Genomic DNA, 22,574 nt, shown 5'->3' with positions numbered 1-22,574 from the left:
AGTGGGACTTTCATCAATCTAACAAAAAGAATCGATATATTTTTCTATAGTTTTCAAAATTTCATAATAACCATAAACTTTCAATAAAAAAATAAAAAAATAAATACATATGAATTAAATACCTTTAAATTTTATTAATTTTTTTTTAAAAATATTATTATCGAATTATATTATCCCGTGGTGTCTTTATGCTTTTTAATTTTTTTTTAAACAAATATTAAGATTATTAAAATAAAGTACCATAAGAACAACATAGCGGGGATAGCTCAGTTGGGAGAGCGTCAGACTGAAGATCTGAAGGTCGCGTGTTCGATCCACGCTCACCGCATTATTTTTCAATATCATTTGTATTCTAAAAAATAAGGGTACTTAAAGATCGTGAAATAGGCCCAAATTCAGAGGAGCCCAATTAGCTTGGAATGAAATGAAAGCCCATTGAAATGGACGGACACGTGTCGTTAAAACAGAACAAATACAAAAAATTATGCGGTGAGCGTGGATCGAACACGCGACCTTCAGATCTTCAGTCTGACGCTCTCCCAACTGAGCTATCCCCGCGTTGCTGTTTATTTATTTTGCTGTTAATTATCAAACCATAATATAATATTATTTTAAACCGTTCGAAATAGATGTTTTGTATTGATAACTTAATATAAATCCAATTTTTCATTTAATTCTGTTACAAATTATAATTTACAAAAATTTATCTTTATATTTATTATTTTTTAATTTAAATAATTTCCATTTTAATATGTCTTTACACCCGTCTGAAATTGGAGCAAGAATAGACAAATTTGGAGTGTTCATGTAACCCAATAGCCTAAACAATTATTCGGGCTATCCAACTTAGAACATAAGGGTTCAACTACGTTATAATTATTATTTTTTTATTTGGGTTATGTTGAATTCTTAAAATCGATAATTTAGTTCTATTCACGGGAAGTTAAAAAAAGAAAAAAAAAACATAAAGATGACCAACGTTTAATGTAAAAGGTTGTCGAGAAAATATATATATATTAAATGTATTTATTTATACTAATAAATAAAGACTGCGCAAATAATAATATAGTTGTATTATTAATTTAAAGTTATTATTACTATTATTATTATTTATATATCCATTAAGAGCACAATTTCCAATGAATATGGGCTCCTTAAGGCCTGGAGTCGCATGCATGTAGGCCCAAATTCACGTATAATGAAATGAAAGCCCATTAAAAAAGGACGGACACGTGTCGTTAAAACAGAAAACAAACGATATTGATGTAAAGTTTTGCGGTGAGCGTGGATCGAACACGCGACCTTCAGATCTTCAGTCTGACGCTCTCCCAACTGAGCTATCCCCGCGTTGTTGGTATCTGCGTTACTTGAAATCACATTAAAAATATAACAAGTGTCGTTAAAACAGAAAACAAACAGTAATGAAAAACTATGCGGTGAGCGTGGATCGAACACGCGACCTTCAGATCTTCAGTCTGACGCTCTCCCAACTGAGCTATCCCCGCGTTGTTGGTATCTGCGTTACTTGAAATCACATTAAAAATATAACAAGTGTCGTTAAAACAGAAAACAAACAGTAATGAAAAACTATGCGGTGAGCGTGGATCGAACACGCGACCTTCAGATCTTCAGTCTGACGCTCTCCCAACTGAGCTATCCCCGCGTTGTTGGTACCTGCATTACTTGAAATCGTATTTGACACGTGTCGTTAAAACAGAAAACAAACAGTAATGAAAAGTTATGCGGTGAGCGTGGATCGAACACGCGACCTTCAGATCTTCAGTCTGACGCTCTCCCAACTGAGCTATCCCCGCATTGTTGAAACCTGTGCTACTATCTATTTAACTATTCATTTTATTTTTAATTTTCAAAATTTTGAATGTTTTTCATCTTTCCTCTTTGTTTACCGTTCAATCCGGTAATGTAATAGAGTCTCACAAAAGTTTTTCTTTTATCTTTTATTTTTGTTCCCTTGATTGAAAATTTGAATCTCCGACCTTTGAACTGAGAATATATACCTTAGGCTCCATTTGATATCATAACGAGGACAAATAAGTAATTTTAAAAAATTCTAAACAAGTGCATTGGTAGTAGTACGGGATGTTTGTGGAGGTGACATGATCTTACAGACTCGGAGCAGAAGAATAGTTACCCTGTCTTGATGCACGTGATGGTCCCTGAAGTCGAGTCGATCAACATGATATGTTCCTATCATGATGGTCACTGAAGAAGTCAAGTTGAGTGGAGTCGATCAACATGATATGCTCCTATCGTGATGGTCACTGAAGAAGTCAAGTCAAGTCGATCAACATGTTATGTTACAATCGTGATGGTCACTGAAAAAGTCAAGTTCAGTTGAGTCAAGTCGATCAACCTGATATGCTCCTATCGTGATGGTCACTGAAGAAGTCGAGTCAAGTCGATCAACCTGATATGCTCCTATCTGCAGCAAACGATTTTCCAATGGCAAATGAGAACAATACGGTACAAAATGGATAAGATGACAGAAATGCATTGTCTACTCAAAAGCATCAGCAGAGCCAATGGCAGAAACCCATGACACTAAACTGTTAGAAAATGTTCCCAAACACATTCTTTACCATATTTGCATGATGAATAATGGCAGTGCCAGCTCTCTGGAGTACAGCTTATGGTTCTCTTAAAGGTCCAACTGGTAATAATTTCCCCCATAATGTTATCCCATTGAACACAACGATCTCCAAGTCATGGTGCACAGTCAATAATCTGTAGCACAAACCCACTTTCAAAAAATCTCAACATAAAAACCTTGTAAAAAATCAATCCTTCTTGTATTGTAAGTGCCCGATGATCTATCCATACTACTAATTCTGTCGGTCACCTTTTGTGAGATCACACATTGGTTGTAGAGGGAAACGAAACATTTCTTACAAGGGCGTGGGCGTGGGCGTAGGCGTGGGCTTGGGCTTGGGCTGTTACACATTTTTTGTAACGGCTCAGATCCACCGCTAACAGATATTGTCCTCTTTGGGCTTTTCCCTTTCCGGCTTCCCCTCAAGGCTTTAAAACGCGTTTGCTAGGGGAAGGTTTCCACACCCTTATATCTGGAGGTTTGTTCTCCTCAACCAATGTAGGACATCACAATACACCCCCTTCGGGGCCTAGCATCCTCGCTGACACTCTTTTTTTTCTCCAATCGATGTGGGACCGCCCTCAAATCCACCCCTCTTTAGGGCCAGCGTTCTTACTGGCACACTGCCTCATGTCTACCCTCTTCGGAGAACAGCGAGAAGGCTGGCACATCGTCCGGTGTCTCGCTCTGATACAATTTGCAACGACCCTACATTTTTACTTATTTAATCTAAGGTCATTACTAACGCGGAATTTACTTTAAATGGCTCTTATCATGAATAACAAATACAAGGGAAAAAAACGAAAAACAACTCTGAAATAAATGTTCTATACTAACCTATGATTTATTAATGCGATTATAATTCAACTTATACTAACGATGCAAACGGGAATTCAACCTATTCTAATGATGCAAGCGGGAATTCAACCTATACTAACCTATACTAATGATGCAAACGGAAATTCAACCTATACTAACCTATACTATAAATGCAAATGAAATTCAACCTATACTAACCTATACTACGAATGGAAAACAACTATCCTATGCATTGTGATGTCCCACATTGGTTGGAGAGGAGAACAAAACCACCATTTATAAGGGTGTGAAAACCTTCCCCTAGCAGATGCGTTTTAAAGCCTTAAGGAGAAGTCCGAAAGAAAAAACCCAAAGAAAACAATATCTGCTAGTGGTGGATCTAGGCCGTTACATTTTCGACCTAACTCATGACCCACCGTGAAAGTATTATTAATAACTAACCATCAGAAGATGATGTAATTGCATTCTATCATCAAGAAACAACGAATTCTTGAAGCATCACCAAGACTAAACTGGCTGCTTACTTCACTATCTTCTCTAGAGGTAGTTGATTGTAGTTGATTGTTATGTTAAAGTAGGATGCTCAATCAAGATCCTCGGAGATTATAACAACGAGAGGGGAACTAAGCATTTCTTGTAAGGGTGTGGAAACCTTTCTCTAACAAACCTGAAATGGAGAAGCCCATAAGGTCCATAAACTTCGAGAGGAAGTCGGGAAGGAAAAGCCTAAAGAGGATAGTAACTGGATGAGTACCGGTTCCGCTACTTAACTACGAAAGACGCGCTTTAGAACCATAAGATTGGCCAAAGTTGATAATATCTATTCGCCGTGAGCTAAATGGTATATGAACCAAACACCCAACAGTGTACTAGCTAGGACGCTGATCCTCAAGAGAGTTGGATTGTGAGATCCCACATTGGTTGAGGAGAAGAATAAAACATTCCTCATAAAGGTGTGAAAACATCTCCCTAACATACGCGTTTAAAACCATGAGGCTAACGGCGATACATAACCGGCCTCCCAAGTCAAATTCCCAATACTAATGACTGGAACAGACAGCATTCATATCAACAGATGTCAATACGAACTACAACAATACAATAAACATCAACAAATCCAAGGCTATTGCAATTCAATAACAGAAAAACAAATTTTATTTCAATCCATTGCATCGATCCCAAGCTTCTCGTCACTTATGAAACAAAATCATTGCAAAAACAAAAAATCTAGGGCTCGAGCAACTCAATCGTGCTCCCAAATTCCAAAAAATCTTTCAATGCCACTAAGAAACCGAACAGAAAACAACATTCAGACCAGGAATTGGCCGCGTATTCAGCCAAATTTGTTCACTATGATCTAATAAATCCTAATCCTAACGTCGATCAATAAAAACAATAAGAAGCGGTGATCAAACAGTTCAAATGAGATCCAACTCTTACCAGTGCTTGCAAAATACGCCGTAGAGGTAGAAGTGGCGACGAAGGGACAGACGGAGCTTGTAGAGAGAAGACGCCAAGTAGAGGAAGGAGAGAGAGAGAGCTTAGCGTGGTCCCTTCCGTAGGCGATTCCGATCGCCGACTTCAGCTTCTCCATGGATGAAGACGAAGAAGCAGATGCTACGGTCATGTCGCGCGGAGTAAAAATAACCTTCCAACTTTTAAAAAATTTAAATAATATTTTAAAAATTAAAAGAAAATAAAAAAAATATATATTAAACTTATTTAACAAATAATTCCTTTAATAATATAAAAAAAAAAATATTTAATTTTTTTATATTAAAAAAAATAATAATAATAATAAAAAATTGTCGAGCGTTATATCATAAGATTTTAGAAAAATATTAAAAAAAAATTAATCGTTAATACTTTAATTTATAAACGGTATATAAATAGTTTTGGTCGTGACTTTTAGATGGTTTGATGCTCGTAACACCATGCAAACCGTCATAGCACATTGATTGGGCCCACTTTTGCTAGGAACCCGAACATGGTCTTGCCAACTTCGAGTATACCAACTCGACCTGATGCGAATCTACCTGCATTGGATTCGTGCATTAAATGTTTTTTTTTTATTAAATTATAACTACCGTGCTTATAATTTAGAATAAATTTAATTCATCGAGCTTTATAAAGGTTATGACTTTGTTCTTATTATTTAACCAAACTTTGAAACTTGTTCTTATAGTTATCGTGTATGAGTTTAAATTTTAAAATTATATATATATATATATTTATTTATTTATTCGGTATTTAGTTTATTGGTATTTTAGGCTTTAAAATTTTATTTATTTTTTCTTTTAATAAATTTTAAAATTTAGCCATGGTATTTTTAATAAACGTTAAATTTTTGTTGTTGAATAATAATAATAATAATAATAAATTTCATTGTAGAAATTATTTTATGTAAATATAGATAAAATGGTAATAGAATTAATTTTTAATAAAAATAAAAGTTTTAAGATTTATTAAAAGTATAAAAAATTAAAATATAAATTAAAATTAAGATTAAAATATAATTTTTTAACCCATTTTTTTTAATTACGAAGACTTTTCAAAGGTATAGTGTACGACTTTGTGAATTACAGGAATTAAATTTATAACAAATATTAATTAAAACAAATTAAATATTTATTGGAAAATAAATATTTTAGTCAGTTCTACGATTTGACCCTAAAATAAAATAGAAAGAAAAAACAATTAACTTTATTTTTATAATTCCACAGTGGGTCCCACATGAAATAACTTCAGTCCTCGTGGCGTCATCGCAGCCGTTCGAGGAATACAAAACAACTCAAAATGTATAAAAGAACGGTTATGATAACGCCACGTTGCGAATGAGTAAAATAGAAGGCAGAAGGATAGGAAATGACGAAAATGTCCTGTACAGAAGAGGCGTAAAATAATATATCCAGTGGTGGTTTGGTCAAAATGCTGGGTTGGACTGGGACCCACAGTCACTTTCGTCTTTAATTTGTCAAATAATAGTTGAAAATCAGCTCTCACTCGCCTGACTCGCGCGTGTTTTCCACGAAAATTACAGCAATTTATTAATATTCAACGTAATTGGAATAAATTAAAAAAAATATATTTTAATTTTTTTTTGTGTGTGTAATTAATCACCTTCTTGTTTTGGATAATTATAATTAATACAATATTAATGAAAAAAAATACAAATGGTCATTATTAGAATCAATGGGTTAAAAAAAATATACGGTCGTGGGACTCGAGAAAGAAGCTACGGCTAGCTCTGTGACAGCAACTACGGCATGTAGGTTAATAAACGGGGTTAAAATGCCTGTCCTCGATCATCGTAATTTAGTCTTCTGTCCAAAAACGTGCGAGCAATTGGTAAGTAATTAGCTATTCCTCCGAATTTAAAATTTGCTACGAATTTTAATTTCATAGCAGAGTCCAATAAATTATTTAATATAAAATTTAAATACATTTATTATATATTAAAATATAAAAATTTTAATGCATACTAAAAAAGCAAGCTCATAATTGCAACAATTGCTATATAAAAGCAGAGCACGGAAAATCTGCAAAAGAAATAATTAAAATTGGGCCACATGGGATATTAATACTGGCCCATTAAAGCCCAATAATAATTTTTTTAAAAGAAAATTTAATTATTTAATTAATATTTTTTCACTATTAATAAATTTAAAAAAGGAAATTTCTCGAATTTTTATTAAATTTTCATTGAATAATTCGTCGAGAAATTAGAAATAATTGGCAGATTTTATTTATTTATTTATTTATTTCCGTGTCGGATGGGTGAAAGGAATCTAAAATATCAGAGCGTGTACAACACGCGCTGAAAGCACATAGAAGCGCGGGCAGGAGAAAAAGCAACACGGAAGCTAAAACGGGCAGCGGGCAGCACTGTACGCCGTCTTCCAAGAGCACCGTTTTTACGCATAAGGGTTAAAATAGGGAAAAAGGGGGAAATGAAAAATTTGATCCTGAAGGACCGAGGCTTAGGTTCGGGAGCCGAGGCTGAGGTTCGGTTTAGGTTCGGACCTCACAGGTGCCTCACGAAAAAGCCAAACCAGCATCGAAATTAATGTACCAAAGCAAAAGAGTGAGGGAAAGAGAGAGAGAGTTCTAGAGAGAAAAAAATTCGTAGTGAGAGAAAGAGAGGGAAAGGGATGGGTCAGATCGTGAAGAGGAAGAAGAAAGGTAGACCATCGAAGGCAGATCTGGCACGGCGGTCCGGTGGAGGTTTGACATCGTCGGAATCTGAACCGCGGAGGAGTCTCCGTCGCCGGAATGTGAGGTACAACGTGGATTTTGACGACTTTCTTGAAGAAGACGATGAGGATGAGGAAGAGGACGAGAGGAGGAGAGAGAAGAAGTTGAAGCTTGTTGTGAAGTTGAATCAAGGTAGAGATGGAACGCATCTATCTCCGATGTCTCGACTTGCTAGGTCAGGAACGCGTGATGTACACGCGCCGGAGTATGGTTCGTCTGCGTCGGAATGGGAAGATGACGAACCTGAGAGGAAGCCATTGAAGAAGAGGAGGATTGGCGGCGGTGGTGGTGGTGGTGAAGAAGAAGATGAAGATGAAGACTACGACGATCAAATTCGTGGAGATGAAAATGAAGACGATGACATTGATGAGGTACTTAACAAGAACACCGCCATGGATGGATCTGTTGGAAGAGAGGAATATAATAGAGATTATGAACAAGAGAGATTGAGGAATGTGAGGGAATGAGACAGAGTGGGATTTGGGAAGTGTCTGCTTTAACAGAGAGAGGAGTGTCCAGCTCAGCTGAGATCACTGAGATTTTTATGCAACTGGTCCAGAATTCAAAATTACTCTTACTCCTTTTCCATTTCTTGAATTTCCGTTTCACTTTCTCTCACTAGGTCTTTGAAATGTGTCGGGGATTTGTGAGGTATGAAGGGTTTTGAGGTCAACTGTCAAAAACTAACACCCCTACAGAATCTGATCACACTCTCCCACCTTTCTCTCTCCACCATTCCCTCAAATCTCTCAATTTTAATCTTTCTCTCTCTATCTTTCCATGTTGTCTGCCTTATCTGTCTATGTCTCTGTCTCTGTCTCTTTCTATACTTGTTTATCACTCGTGCTGTATACCAATTTATGAGTTTGATTCATCATACCTTTTGTTTGACATAATGGATTTTGACAGGAAAGGGGAAGGAGGAAGGTGGGCTCAAAAGGGTCCGACTCTGTTCCTGGTTTGTGTTCTTTTATTAAATTGAATTTGTGATTCTAGTTTGTGGGTTAATTCCTAATTTGTCTGTTTTTTATCTTTGAGCTTCATATTTGAATTGGATTTGTTTAATGTGGGATGTTTCTTTGATCAGGGACTCCCTCAGATCGATCATCCGGGTTACCATTACCTGATAAGAAGACATTGGAGTTGATTCTTGACAAGCTCCAGAAGTATGGGGGGAATTGATCTCTGTCTCTTTTGGATTTTGTTATATGTGAAATTCAATTTTTTCTAGAATTAACATCTGAATTGGTGGCAGGAAGGATACCTATGGTGTTTATGCTGAACCAGTTGATCCTGAAGAGGTCTGCGATTTTCCTCCCTCTCTTTTTAAGTGGTTGTTTCAGCGTTCCTCAGGTTCCAAATTTGAAGTAATGTTTGTTCTTGTAGCTTCCTGATTATCACGATGTCATTGAGCATCCTATGGACTTTGCCACCGTGAGGAATAAGTTGGCCAATGGATCATATTCAATTCTGGAACAGTTTGAGGTGGGTGTCCAATTCTTTGGTTAGACAGTTTTGTTCTACATACATGTGCGTTTGAGGTTTTCCGTTTGCTGAATTTTGGGATCCAAAACTTGTCCTGGCTTTTCCCAGCCTTTGACGATCCAACGGTTAGTTGGGAGGTGACTTAGCGACGAACATGGTGCCTGAGAAGGATTCATCCCTTCATTGGATGTGTTAATGTGCCTGACAGTACCGTGTTTCTTTGTCTCCTTTGAGTGTGGTTGGAACATTTGTCAGAATATCATTGCTTTTGTACGTTGACGGCTGATCTTTTCTCTTTTCTTTCTTACTCCTTTCCTTGTCATTCTTTATTATGGGTTTGGGGGGGAGGAGGGGGGGAGTGGTTACCTTAAGAACCCCAGGCCAACATATAAAACCACCATTGATTGCAAAATGGATCTTTGTTTTTCAAGGGTTGATGATAACATGCCTGCTAATCTTTAATTCTGATCAAGTGTTCGCTCAGTTAGTGAAGGTTAGAAATTCCAATAGGGTGGAAATTCATTTGGTTGTACTCTCTTCTAGGCCTACTCAAGCCTGCTAATCTTCAATCCAGCTGACTTTCATCTAATCTTGAATGGTGATATCAGATCTCGGACCCCGTCTCTCGCTCGTTTAATTTGGTTGTACTCTCTTCTGGGTCTATTGAAGTTTCCATACTTCTGCAGGATCACCTTGCACCCCGTCTCTCGTTTTTGTATGTCTTCGTATTTGTAGTTTGGTTTCAAATACAAACTGTCTCTGCCTTTCGACATTCTTACCCGAGTTTGAAATTGGTGTCTTCCGTTCATGGAGAAAAGTTCAAATGATTCTGCTATGTTTCACTTTTCGGAGACGAACTTGGAATGGAAGACTCTTGACAATAGGAGTGTATGGGGAAACTTTAGATTTAGTTTGTTTCACGGCTTCTAGTTGGCTGGCTAGTCATTTTGAAGATCTTCTGGCTTACTGGATTTCAGTTGGGCTTCTTATCCTTTCGCATTTTGCGTGTATATTGACCATCAAATGATCAATGCTTTGCCTCTATGCTGTGCCTTGCATTCTATTCTGAACGTAATTCAGTATTTTGACTGTTTTAAGAAACAATGCTCGAGTTCGGGTTTCGTATACTTTTTTAATCATTGAGCTTCTTGGATGCAGAGCGATGTTTTTCTTATATGCTCAAATGCAATGCAGTACAATTCACCAGAAACCATTTACCACAAACAGGTATAATGATTCTAATTTTTCAAATTTCTTTGTTTTCCTATCTTCTCAGTTAGTGAATATACTTGTTTTCGTAAAGGCACGTTCCATTCAAGAGCTAGCCAAGAAGAAATTCGAGAGGGTAAGAATTGAAGTCGAACGCTCTGAGAAAGAGTTGAAATTGGAGCAGAGTACAAAATCGAATTCGTACATCAAGAAACAACCACCAAAGAAACCCTTTTTCAGGACTTTGCAGGAACCCATTGGATCTGATTTTTCCTCAGGTGCAACCCTTGCTGCCACAGGAGATGTACAGAACGGTTCGAATCCGATCCATGGTGTTAACTGTGAGGTACCTAGCAATAATATTGATGGGCAAGTAGAGGGTAGTTCCTCCTTCTTTGATACTACTAATCAGGACAAGGCTGAAGAGCTCTTCTCAGGTATTCTGAATAATGAGACGTTTATCAATAGGAACCAATGCAGTCTAGTTTTGAACTATCTATGAAAATCCCTGAGATATCTCTGAGACATATATCCAATATATCTGCTTGATTCATGATTAAATCCACTCTGCAAGCAAATTATTTTGTCCTAATCAGTTCTTGTTAATGTCACTTTTATAGGAAAGGGTATTCTAGGTAAATTGGGAAGAAAGACGTCTGTGCTTGACGACAACCGCCGTGCAACTTACAACATATCTAATTCACCTGCGCCACGATCCGAGTCAATATTTTCAACCTTCGAGGATGAAATAAGACAGCTTGTTCCGGTATCGTCTCTTGGTCTCTGCTATTACTTGTGGGTGGTCTTATCCTTTGATTTTCATGTGTTTTTTCTGTCTGTATTGGAAATCAGGTTGGGCTTCATGCGGAGTATGCCTATGCTAAGAGTCTGGCTCGATTTGCTGCAACACTCGGTCCTATCGCTTGGAAAGTTGCCTCCCAGAGGATTGAGCAGGTCGTACCTGTTGGATGTAAATTCGGACGTGGTTGGGTTGGAGAATACGAGCCACTTCCAACTCCTATATTAATGTTTGAGAACCACAAGCAGAAGGAACTTGGTTTAAATCGTAACTTGCATTCTACCAGAGAATTTAGAAAGGATGGAAAGCCTTCAGATACTCCTTTGCCTAAGATGGAACATTCTCTTAGTGCACCATGTACAGAAGTGAATGGATTTGCTAGAGGATCCACCTTAGATGGGAAATCATCTTTCCTTAGGTCCACCACCCCAAATCTTGGTCCATCTCCACAGCAAAACCTGCAGACCAAGAATTTTACTGAGGTAGAGAAGGTTAAAAAGCAAGTCGAGGTAAATTCCTTGCCTTCACCAAGACAAAATAAGGTTGATCTTGGTGTAGAGAAGCAACTTCCAACCAATTCGAATATGACTACGTCTAGGTCTAGAGATATGTCGTCGGTAAACTTAAATCTTGTTCAATCTGCGCCTTATAAACTGCCCGGTGTTAATGGTGTTGCAACTGGTGGATTGCCTAATGGGAAATTCCCGAGCAATTGTTTGAATAGTCCACGGGCTGCTTTATCGTCGTCTAGCTTGCCTTCTCAAACAGCCCCTGTGGCAACTTCCCATGGACAGGATCTGGGACCTGGTAAGCCAGTGCAATTGATGAGAATGATGTCTGAAAGAGCCCCAAAACAAGAGAACTCATCCAATCAATCTTCATGTGATTCTCCGCCAGTTTTGTCATCAGTCCCTTCTGCTATGAGAGACGATTCGAATAATGCTGCAGCAGTAGCTTCTCGTGCGTGGATGTCGATTGGGGCTGGAGGGTTTAAACAAGTCAGAGATACTTCCACACCTAAAAATCAAATCTCTGCAGATTCGCTGTATAATCCAGCTCGGGAATTTCATCCGCAAATGGCACGAGCATGGGGGGAGTTTCGTGCTGGAGGTAATCAGCTTCTATCTGAGAGGAACAATTTCCCTATGCAGCCATTTGTTTCACAAGCTTCTCTTGTACCAAATGAACAACAGCTGCAAAACCGGTCCATGATTTACCCTCAGCTAGTCCAAGCTGACATGTCTAAGTTCCAGTTGCAGTCGACATGGCGAGCTCTCAGCCCACATAACCAGCCAAGGAAGAAACAGGAAATGCTCCCTCCCGACTTGAATATCGGTTTTCAATCACCCGGGTCTCCCGTGAAACAATCGTCTAGTGTTTTGGTCGACTCCCAGCAGCCAGACCTGGCCTTGCAACTTTAAAAGTGAGAGCCAGTCATGTGAACAAGATTCTTACTAGAAACAATGCAACCATTGGGGATAAAACTGAGACAACCATCAATCTATGTCGCACCGAATATGAGAACAAACAGATTATCTGTACAACACAGACGGTTTGTTTGCATTCTGAACAAACTCGAAAATCTAACCCGTCTTCAATCTTGTATTAATAGGTTGGAGAACTCGTCCTAATTTATATATTGGGACCGTGGAATGTCCACAACAAGCAATATCTAGCTGGATGTGCGATGCTTCTGCTGCCCTGAAGAGAGTCCCAGACTGGTCCCAGCTAATAGGTACTTCCCCCCACCATTGAAAATGAAAGAAAAAGGGAATTGATTTGCTTGTGTCAATTGTTGTGAGGTGCTGAAAAGTTTCTTATGTGACAAATTGAGGATACAAGTTTAGTTTTGCCTTGTAGAATAGAATAGTCATAGGTGGATGGATGAATGAATGAATGAATGAATGAATTAGATCTCTGTAATTACTTTGATAAAATCCCACTTCCCATGTAGTGTTCTTGCTGCAAGATTTACCCACCAATGCCATAATGTTGTAACTATTGTATTCCATTCATGCTGTGTTTCTGCCATGATTTTGATTGTTCATTGCCTCACCATGTCCTCTCTGATTTCGAGGAGGGGGAGGGGGGTGTTCATCCACTTCTCTGATATGGTAGATGCTTTTAAAAACTGGATATTCATATGATTTGATTGATGATAAGCTGAGTTTAAATTGGATATGAAATTCGAAACTCCATGTTTGGATGAAAAGGCCTTATCTAACAGAGATTACGTTTGAATTGTGATTGATTTCGATTGAGATTTGTTGCATAGCATTTAAACTTTTGACGTTCTAGTCGAGAATATAACATATTTATAGATTGTGTTGCCACATTTTGATTTCGGTTATTGATTGTTCAACAATGTGCCTCATTGGACTAATATATGTTGTGTTAATTTTTCCCGCCTCCGAGCTTATTGGTGAATTTATTTTAGGTTAAAATATCAGTTTGGTCAATCGACTTAGAATTTCATTCTATTTTTTTCTCTATATTTTTAAATGTCTAATTTTAATTTTCATACGTTCATATGAACTGAAAATGGTCGATTTTTTTTTTTTAAATATTAGGTCTCAATTAGTTATTTTTATAAATCTTATAATTATATTCATGTCTGTCTTCTTTTCTTCTCCTTCTTATTATTATTTGACCATTTTATTTATTAAATTTTTTTTTTATGTTACTCCCTCTTATTAATCTCTATAATTAAAAAAAAAAAAGCTTCATTTTAACGGTCATTCTTGTTAGATGAACACGACTCTTCACAATGGTAATGGTATGATATTGTAGCGGATGTGGGACTTTCATCCAACACCTTCCTTCGAACAAAGTATGTCTCCTCTTATTAATCGATTATTAATGTGGGACTTTGTTCGACATTTGAGGATTCTATTGACATGGGTAAGTTAGGGCATGATTCTGATACCATGTTAGATGAACACGACTCTCCACAATGGTATGATATTGTCTACTTTGAGCATAAGCTCTTATAGCTTTGCTTTGGGCTTCTCCAAAAGGCCTCATTCCGGAGATAGTATTCATTGATTATAAATTCACTCATTCCGGAGATAGTATTCATTGATTATAAATCCATCATCATTCCCTAAATTAACCGACGTGAGACTTTCATCCAACAATTCTAAATGGATTTACAAATAATAAAACTCCTAAAATTTATGGGTATAAATTGATTTTTTTTTCTCATTTTCATGGCGTGGATGAAAGATCGAACCATCAACTTTTGAGATTATAATTCGTGTTTTATTCATTAAGTTATATTCAGATTGATATTGATCTAACTTTTTATATGCATCTTCTCTCGGTATTCCGACCTTTCATTCTCATCAATTTTGCTCGTTAATTTTTGAATATAAAGTTATATATAATTTAAGCTTAATAAAAACTATATAGCTTTTATTGTGGTTGGTGAAAGTTTCAATTTTAGTTTCGAAGGTCATAATAGTTTGGTAAACACCAACATCATAAGTTTACTTTGACCAAAGTCAACAAATTGACCTTTTTTACGTTAAAAATGTGAAATATATATATATATATTTTGAAGTTATAATTATGTATCATTATTATTTTTAGCTATATTTATAGGTTAAAAATGGACCTTTCTTGTATCGTCCTCTATTTAGCTATATTTTTTTCGATTCTCTAACCGTAACCGATGACCTCCACCTCGGTGTTCTTTGTTATTCATAGCTAGTTTGGATATAAAAAAGAAGCTGATATTTAGCATTTGTATCTAATGTTAGGAACTTGGCTATTTTGTGACTGATAAATTTATTTTCGGAAGGATTTATTTTGTCGCTCGTTGGTTGTTAAATTGAACTTTGGGAAGCATGTGGTTAGTTCCTTGCTGGCCATTTAATTAGTGTTTGATAATCATGTATACCGTTCACACAAACTATCTCAATTAAAATTGATACGTGCATCAATCATAAAATATCCATATATTCATTTACGTTTATTCGTTGAAATTTATTTTTAATTGAATGGTTAGCCCATCGAAAATCAAATTTAGAAGTTTAGGTTAATTACCTCTGCACTCCAAACACACTGTAAACAACTCTGCACCCGAAACACAGATCTATTGTGAGATCCCACACTAGTTGGAGGGGAGAACGAAACTGGGCTCCGAAGAGGTGGATCGTGAGACCCCACATTGGAGAGTGGAACAAAACATTCCTTACAAACATGTTGAAACCTCTCCTTAATAGACATGTTTTAAAACAGTGAAGCTGACGGCAATACGTAACGGACCAAAAAGGATAATGTGTACTAGCGGTAAGTTTCAGTTTTTTAAACTTACGAACTCAACTCAACACTCGAGCCCTGTAAATTTAACAACCCGTCTCACTCGACAAGCACATGCACTTATCAAATTTGGGTATATCACATTCTCCACAAATTTCCGACAAATTGACTGTTCCAAAATGCAACTATTTGATGATCACTTGCCAACAAAAACATCGAAAATTCAAAGAAAAAATCACTATAATGTGGAAAATATGTTCATTTTGATTATATAAAAATGTCGGAATTTAAAATCATAAAGAAATAAATAAACGACAAAGATTTATGACCAAACATTCAAACATGGCACATCCATAAATGTCCCAAAAACCCATTAGATCTTCATATCTCTGTTTCTCTCTGTTTCTCTCTGTTTCTCTCTGTTTTGGTTAATTTGATCTCTAATGGCGATTTCTCTCAATCTTCTGCAACTTCATGGAAATCCATCACTACCCAAGTTCCCAAACTCGAATTGGCTCCGTCCGGCGGTTTATTTCCGAGCTCCGGCGAGGGCGACGGTGGTCATGTCGCAGATCACTCCGTCGTACTGGGCGGCGATAAATGAAGATATTGACGATCATCTCCGGCGGGTCATTATTGCGAAGGACCCACCGGCAGTATACGAGCCATTGGGTCATTTTGTCTTCTCCGCCCCACGAAATTCCGCTGCAGCAATGTGTATTGCTGCCTGCGAGCTCGTCGGCGGCCATCGGGACCAAGCTATGGCGGCAGCTACCGCGCTCCAGCTCATCTATGCAGCGACGTACACTCGGGAGTATCCTCCACTGACGGCGCGTGGGATTTCAAACGCCGCCGTGGTTGACCGTGTTTATGGCCCGAACATCCAGCTGCTGACTGGTGTTGGAATAGCTCCGATTGGGTTTGAGATTCTAGCTGGATCGTGTGACTTGAGCGAGAGCGGGTCGGAGCGGGTTCGCCGCGTGATGGTGGAAATGGCTCGGGCGATGGGGTCGGAGGGGTGGATTGGGGGACAATTCAAGGAATTAGAGGAGGTGACGGCGGCGGAGGAAGTTATCGAGATGACGGAAGGTGAGCTACACGCGCGTGGAGGCGCGTGTGGGGCAATATTGGGAGGTGGAAGTGAAGAGGAAATAGAGAAGATGAGGAAGTATGGAAGAATTGTGGGAATGGTGAAGGGATTGTCAAAGAAAGTGTTTGGAGGGAAAGAAAATGAGAGAAAAAGAGAGAAAATTAAGGAGTTGAAGGCTTTGGCTTTCAAGGAATTGGAGGGTTTCAAAGGACAAAAAGTGGATCAAATGTGTAATTTCTTCGATTTCGAGGGGCTTTAGTGTAAATTTGTAACTGTATATCTCGGTTGAACGTTCAAATTCTTCGTATCTCTTTTATTGTACTAAGGAAACAAAATTTATGTCGTGGGTCGCGTCGTTTTTTAAGGGTCTCGTAAAATAAACGAGCTCTGAAGTCACTGTAAATCGTATTAACAGTGTATTCAGTTGGTATGTTTAAATCTGATATGAATTTGAAAGTCAATTACATAGGAGTCAACCACATGGGACCGTGGTATCTTTTCAAAATGTTGGGCTAGTTTGGTCGGTGAGTTTGGATAATACGGTAATTTTCATATGATAAATTTAGACGTGGGGTATTTGATAGGGCACGTGTTAAGGGTATCAAAGTTTGGTACAGGGTATGTCCTCGTATTATCCAATTCTTGATTTGGTGTTACGGGGTTAGTTCATATTTATTTTATTTTTGTAGCAGTTCAAGCCCACTGCTAGTAGATATTGTCTTTTTTGAACTTTCACTTTCGGATTTTTCCCGAGCACACCGTTAACAGATATTGTCCTTTTTGAGCTTTTCCTTTCGAGCTTTCCCTCAAGGTTTTTAAAACGCGTATGTTCGGGAGAGGTTTCCACACCCTTATAAGAAATGCTTCGTTTTCCTTTCCAATCAATGTGAGATCTCACAATTTTGGTCCCTAAACTTTCCAACAATAACAATAACCGTCCCTCAACTTTTTATAACGTCCATTTTGGTCTCTAAAAAAAAACTCATTTCGGTCTTTAGAAACGTTATAAGTTTTACACCCTACGACGACATTCTTTTCTTTCATTATTTAGCTGCTCCATTTCGGCAAGTTATTCAAGTTCGTGGGATTGACTTCCTCCTTGTACAAGGACGGGGCTTAGTTAAGTAGAACCGGGGGTCTAATAGCTGAGCTAGGTATGTATGCTTACCAATCTTGTCCCGAGAGCGGGGGACGAGACAAGAAACAGCTCCGAAGATAGCTATTTTGGTTCCCAATGTTTCTCCACGCCCAACGAGATGCAACAACTTCGGGATACTTTACTCCTAACCCCCACAATGTTCTTATTTTCACCGAAAACTAGCTTACCCAATACTTGTAGTTCGAATATTCAAGGACAAAAACGGTTAAAAGTTTCGGGACTAAACACGGATTTTTAGAAAATTCAGATACTAAAACAAAAGAAATATCTCTATTTCGGGACTAAAATGAACGTTTTCATAATACAGGGACCAAGATAAGATATTATCGAAAATCCCGAAACCAAAACGAGATTTAAACCCTATTTTATTTTCTCGTCTTTAATTATTCACCTCGCCAAAAGACCTAAATACCCTTGGGAAATGGCAAACATAAAATAAAGTGTTCTACTTTTCTTTGAATTTTGGATTAATTATAGGTAATGAGTTGCTTTCATTGATGATGACAATATTGATGGGAATTAATTTTAATATTTAAGTGGGAAATTTTAATGGCTCAAATTTATTTTGTTATAATATCATAATTAATATTGATTTATTGGACTTAAAAATTAATTATTTTTTAATTATAAAATTAATTAGCTAATTTACAAATTTAATCATAGCTTCACATTTTATTATAATTCTTTAACAAATTTTAAAATTAGTTTATTATAAATTATAATAAATTAATTTTTTATATATATTTTATTTATCTTATTATTATATTTTCATGATTTTTTTGGGCGATCATTTTATTTTTGTTATTTTGGTTAAAGTTTATGAAATTAAAAGTAAAAACAATAAAGTTCGGGACTCCTTATAAGGGTGTGGAAACCTTTCCCTAGGAGATATGTTTTAAAGCCTTGAGGGGAAGCCCGTGAGGGAAAGCAAAAAGAGGACAATATCTGCTAGCGGTGGGCTTGGGTCGTTACAAATGGTATTAGAGTGAGACACCAGACGATGTGTCAGCCTTCTCGCTGTTCTTCGAAGGGGGGTAGACACGAGGCGGTGTGCCAGTAAGGACGCTGGCCCCAAAGGGGTGGATGTGGTGGGGGTCCCACATCGATTGGAGAAATGAACGAGTGTCAGCGAGACCTCGAAGGGGATGAATTGTGATGTCGGTTGGTGGGAGTCCCACATCGATTGGAGAAAGTAATGAGTGCCAGCAGGGGCTCGAAAGGGGTGAATTGTTATGTCCCACATCGATTGGAGAAAGGAATGAGTGCCAGCGGGGCCCTGAAGGGGATGAATTGTGATGTCCCACATTGGTTGCTTCACGTGACAGACGCGTTTTAAATGTTTTTTTTTTGTCATAGTATTAAAATTTGATTTTTTTTGTTTACTTTTTAATAAAAATTATATGGTAAAATAGAAATAATGGCTTTTCTAGGAGAAATTATTTATTTTAAAAAAAATAAAAAAAAAACATTTCTCATGAGTTTCTCCTTCCCGATTTTCGCAAAAATAAATGGAATATTTAATCGGGATAAGGATGAAAAAGACTTCCTCGTCCCTCTCATCCCGTGGACATCTTGTAGCTCATAAGAATTCGAATAATTAATACAATAATTTGTTATCGGGTTTAACAATTTTGATCACGTCGTATCCTCATTTATTTTTTAACACCTAATGTATTTATGATTTTGTATTATATTACAATAATTTTGATAGCGGTGAAAGCCTCGGTTCTCAATCAGATCAGTTAAGCTAGTTAAAACATTATATCACGACGTTGCTCGGGATTCTCAAATCCTACGAAATCTCTTAATGGGAATATTTTTTTAAATACGATAAAAATAAATCGTCAATTTTTATATAACTTTAAAAAATATATAATTTAATTTAATACAAAGATGTGGGAGATTGATGGATACTAGCTACTTGCAATGCCATTTGCAAAAGTGTAGCATTCCAACTTTGAATGATTTCCTCCTTTTTTAAAAAAGATATCAAATTATTGGTTTTGTGCTTCATGATTGAACCAACCATATTATAAAAATATATTAAATTAACTACACTTACCCAAATATTCACGGTCGAGAGATAGAGACGTCAATCTTTTTCTTGTTTTGGTTTGTTACGTATTCTAACCGATGTGGGATCTCATAATCCACCCCTGGGAGACCTAGCGTCCTTGCTGGCACACTGCCCTGGGCCTGCCTTTGATACAATTTGTGACAGCCCAAGCTCACAGCGGGGTAAATATTGTTCGTTTTGACCTATTACATTCCATCATCTGTTGAGGATTGTTGGGAGTGAGTCCCACGTTAACTAATTTAGAGAATGATCATGGGTTTATAAGTAAAAGAATACATCTATGTTGGTACGAGTGGGGAAGCACAAAGCAAAGTCATAAGAGCTTATGCTAAAAGTGGACAATATCATAGCATTGTGGAGATCCGTGATTCCTAACATGGTATCAGAGTCATACCCTAAACTTAGCCATGATGGTAGAAGAGTCATGCCCTAAACTTAGCCATGATGTTAGAAGAGTCATGCCCTAAACTTAGCCATGATGGTATAAGAGTCATGCCCTAAACTTAGTCATGAGGGTATAAGAGTCATGTCCTAAACTTAGCCACGAGGGTATAAGAGTCATGCCCTAAACTTAGCCATGATCGTATAAGAGTCATGCCCTAAACTTAGCCATGATCGTATAAGAGTCATGCCCTAAACTTAGCTATGATGGTATAAGAGTCATGCCCTAAACTTAGTCACGACGACAATAGAATCCTCAAATATAGAACAAAGAATTGTGAGCATGGTGTACTTTGTTCGAGCAGAGGATTATTGAGAGTGAGTCTCACATTGGTTAATTTAGAGAATGATCATGGGTTTATAAGTAAAGAAATACATCTCCATTGGTACGAGGTCTTTTGGGAAAGTCCAAAACAAAGCCACGAGAGTTTATGCTCAAAGTGGACAATATCATACCATTGCCGAGATCCGTGATTCCTAACATGGTATCAGAGTGATGCCCTAAACTTAGGCATGACGATAATAGAATCCTTAAATATCGAACAAAGAATTGTGAGCCCAAAGCAAAACCATGAGAGCTTATGCTCAAAGGGGACAGTATCATACATTGTGTAGATCTGTGATTCATAACATATTATCATAGTCAGGACACATTGGTATGAACAATATCATACCATTGTGGAGATCTTTCACCTAACCTCTCGTTAATATATATAATTTTAATAATAATTTGAAATATAATTAAAATTATAAAACATATAACTTATATTTGAGTGAAAAATTTAAGAACTAAATTAAATAAGAATAATATGTGAAATGTCAAAATTACCCCCACCAAAAGGGATTATTCACAGAACACTCAAGGCTCATGACTGCGATTCGAGAAAACCAGTTTTGTTAAGAACGGCGTTTCTTACTTTACTCAGATCCCTCCCTTTCAAAGTTCTTCCAATTCCTTCAAACACGGAGAACGACGAAATCTGAGCCCTAGCTCGTCGCTTCGCAATCAATTCATGCGGCGGAATTCTGTTATCAAATCCTTCCTCATCTTCTTCGTCGCCGTCACTGGCAACACCATCGCTCCAAGAATCATCGTGCTCCGAAGCGAAATTCCTAGGGTTTATACTTCCGTTAGGTTTGAACCACTGCGGAATCGATCGAGGAGCCGATCTTGAAGCAATCTGAGCATTTCCGCCACCGTTCGACCTCGGAATCATTCTGGAAGCGGACGGAAGAAGGTGATTTACGGAAGCGGTTTCGAGAATCGACGAATCGGAGAAGAAACTCGAATCATCGGAGGTTTTTGAAGTCATTTTCGATTTCTCTTTGAGAACTTCCCAGACGTCTTCTTCTTCGAAATCGCCGTTTCTGAAAGACCGCCACAGACCGCTGCTCTGCCTGCTTACGCCATTTCTTCCGCCCGCCATGTTTAGAATTGAAGATGAATCTGTGGAATCTTAAGCTTTTGGAGGAGGTTTTGTGAGGAATTTGAAGAGAGATTACAGTGATTTTTAAAGAGCGAAAAGGAAATGGAGAAGAAAAGGAGGAGAAAAAGGGGCGCTGTCGTTATTCGCTGTGTTTACCTTTCTGGAGACGACGTCGTTTTCTCTGGTTTCTTTCTTCCAATTAAAATTCTTATTTTATTTTCCAATTATAATTCTTAATTTCATTTCCATTTTTGTTCCAAACAAGAATTTATTTTTAATTTTAAAATATACATTTTTACTTGCCACTATCAATTCATATATTTATTTTTTTCGTAATTATTTATTCTAACACCTCTTTTAAAATTAATTTTTAACTATTGAAATTGAGTTACGTAACATTTTATTTTTATTAAAAACAAAAATTTGAATAAACCCAAAAATTTATGTTTCGTTTATTAATTGTTATTTGAGTTTAAAATTTTTATAATCAGAACAATTGAGTTGAGTTTAAAAAATGCTTCAATCCACGAACGCTTCAGACGAAAAAAAACAACAAATTTAGTCAATATAAACATATCTCAACTAGTTAAGACACATATCATCGATTAAAAAGTCAGTAGTTTAAATTCTCCGTTCCATACGTCGATGAGCGAAAAACAAAAATTAAAACGTGAATAAATCAAAATTAAAAAAATAAAATATTTTTTTTTTGTAATGATTATTGAGAAACATTCCTAATTTAAAAGTGGAAAGTGCACAATTTGGAGCAGCCGCCATTCAACGCATTTGGATGTCCAAACATAATGTCTATTTCCACACTATTCCTTCTAATAAATAAATAAATAAATAAATAAATAATAATAATAATTTATATAATTAAAGTTTTATAATAACATTTAACCCATTATTTATTTTCAAACATTAAATTAAAATTTACTTT

General features: G+C 37.0%; 3 protein-coding genes, 1 long non-coding RNA gene and 6 other non-coding genes across 10 annotated transcripts; 3 read left to right on the top strand and 7 right to left on the bottom strand.

Moving 5' to 3' along the window:
* Window positions 1-255: 255 nt before the first annotated feature.
* On the top strand, window positions 256-328 carry TRNAF-GAA. Its single transcript has one exon. It is a non-coding gene; the product is annotated as a tRNA-Phe (tRNA).
* Window positions 329-485: 157 nt separating this feature from the next.
* Window positions 486-558, bottom strand: TRNAF-GAA. The gene has a single exon. It is a non-coding gene; the product is annotated as a tRNA-Phe (tRNA).
* Window positions 559-1,274: 716 nt separating this feature from the next.
* Window positions 1,275-1,347, bottom strand: TRNAF-GAA. Its single transcript has one exon. It is a non-coding gene; the product is annotated as a tRNA-Phe (tRNA).
* Window positions 1,348-1,432: 85 nt separating this feature from the next.
* Window positions 1,433-1,505, bottom strand: TRNAF-GAA. Its single transcript has one exon. It is a non-coding gene; the product is annotated as a tRNA-Phe (tRNA).
* Window positions 1,506-1,590: 85 nt separating this feature from the next.
* On the bottom strand, window positions 1,591-1,663 carry TRNAF-GAA. Its single transcript has one exon. It is a non-coding gene; the product is annotated as a tRNA-Phe (tRNA).
* A 78-nt stretch (window positions 1,664-1,741) lies between these two features.
* On the bottom strand, window positions 1,742-1,814 carry TRNAF-GAA. The gene has a single exon. It is a non-coding gene; the product is annotated as a tRNA-Phe (tRNA).
* A 214-nt stretch (window positions 1,815-2,028) lies between these two features.
* Window positions 2,029-5,039, bottom strand: LOC111797611. Its single transcript, XR_002815562.1, has 3 exons — window positions 4,871-5,039; window positions 2,375-2,443; window positions 2,029-2,282 (listed from the first exon to the last, which is right to left on the bottom strand). It is a non-coding gene; the product is annotated as an uncharacterized LOC111797611 (long non-coding RNA).
* Window positions 5,040-7,513: 2,474 nt separating this feature from the next.
* LOC111796952 lies at window positions 7,514-13,208 on the top strand. The gene is made up of 9 exons (XM_023679775.1): window positions 7,514-8,055; window positions 8,594-8,642; window positions 8,772-8,850; window positions 8,940-8,985; window positions 9,071-9,169; window positions 10,328-10,396; window positions 10,473-10,815; window positions 10,999-11,144; window positions 11,231-13,208. Exons 1-9 carry the CDS (start codon window positions 7,582-7,584, stop codon window positions 12,596-12,598), a joined length of 2,673 nt encoding a protein of 890 aa, XP_023535543.1. The 5' UTR covers window positions 7,514-7,581; the 3' UTR covers window positions 12,599-13,208.
* A 2,675-nt stretch (window positions 13,209-15,883) lies between these two features.
* On the top strand, window positions 15,884-16,789 carry LOC111797413 (heterodimeric geranylgeranyl pyrophosphate synthase small subunit, chloroplastic-like). The gene has a single exon (XM_023680399.1). It carries the CDS (start codon window positions 15,884-15,886, stop codon window positions 16,787-16,789), a length of 906 nt encoding a protein of 301 aa, XP_023536167.1.
* Window positions 16,790-21,073: 4,284 nt separating this feature from the next.
* LOC111797411 lies at window positions 21,074-21,634 on the bottom strand. Its single transcript, XM_023680398.1, has one exon. The coding sequence runs from the start codon at window positions 21,632-21,634 to the stop codon at window positions 21,074-21,076; it is 561 nt and encodes a 186-aa protein (XP_023536166.1).
* Window positions 21,635-22,574: the final 940 nt, after the last annotated feature.

Source organism: Cucurbita pepo, chromosome LG06 (assembly GCF_002806865.2).
Source record: "Cucurbita pepo subsp. pepo cultivar mu-cu-16 chromosome LG06, ASM280686v2, whole genome shotgun sequence".
NCBI lineage: Eukaryota > Viridiplantae > Streptophyta > Magnoliopsida > Cucurbitales > Cucurbitaceae > Cucurbita > Cucurbita pepo.
Note: the sequence above shows the minus strand (reverse complement) of the source record. Positions and strands in the feature narration are given on the sequence as shown.

What these genes read in the sequence shown, in the direction of transcription:
- LOC111796952 (XM_023679775.1), top strand. Translation starts at nt 7,582, where the DNA reads ATGGGTCAGATCGTGAAGAGGAAGAAGAAAGGTAGACCATCGAAGGCA. An exon ending in AACCAGTTGATCCTGAAGAG is followed by an intron (nt 8,986 to 9,070) that starts GTCTGCGATTTT and finishes TTGTTCTTGTAG; the next exon opens with CTTCCTGATTATCACGATGT. An exon ending in GGCTGAAGAGCTCTTCTCAG is followed by an intron (nt 10,816 to 10,998) that starts GTATTCTGAATA and finishes TCACTTTTATAG; the next exon opens with GAAAGGGTATTCTAGGTAAA.
- LOC111797413 (XM_023680399.1), top strand. Translation starts at nt 15,884, where the DNA reads ATGGCGATTTCTCTCAATCTTCTGCAACTTCATGGAAATCCATCACTA.
- LOC111797411 (XM_023680398.1), bottom strand. Translation starts at nt 21,634, where the DNA reads ATGGCGGGCGGAAGAAATGGCGTAAGCAGGCAGAGCAGCGGTCTGTGG.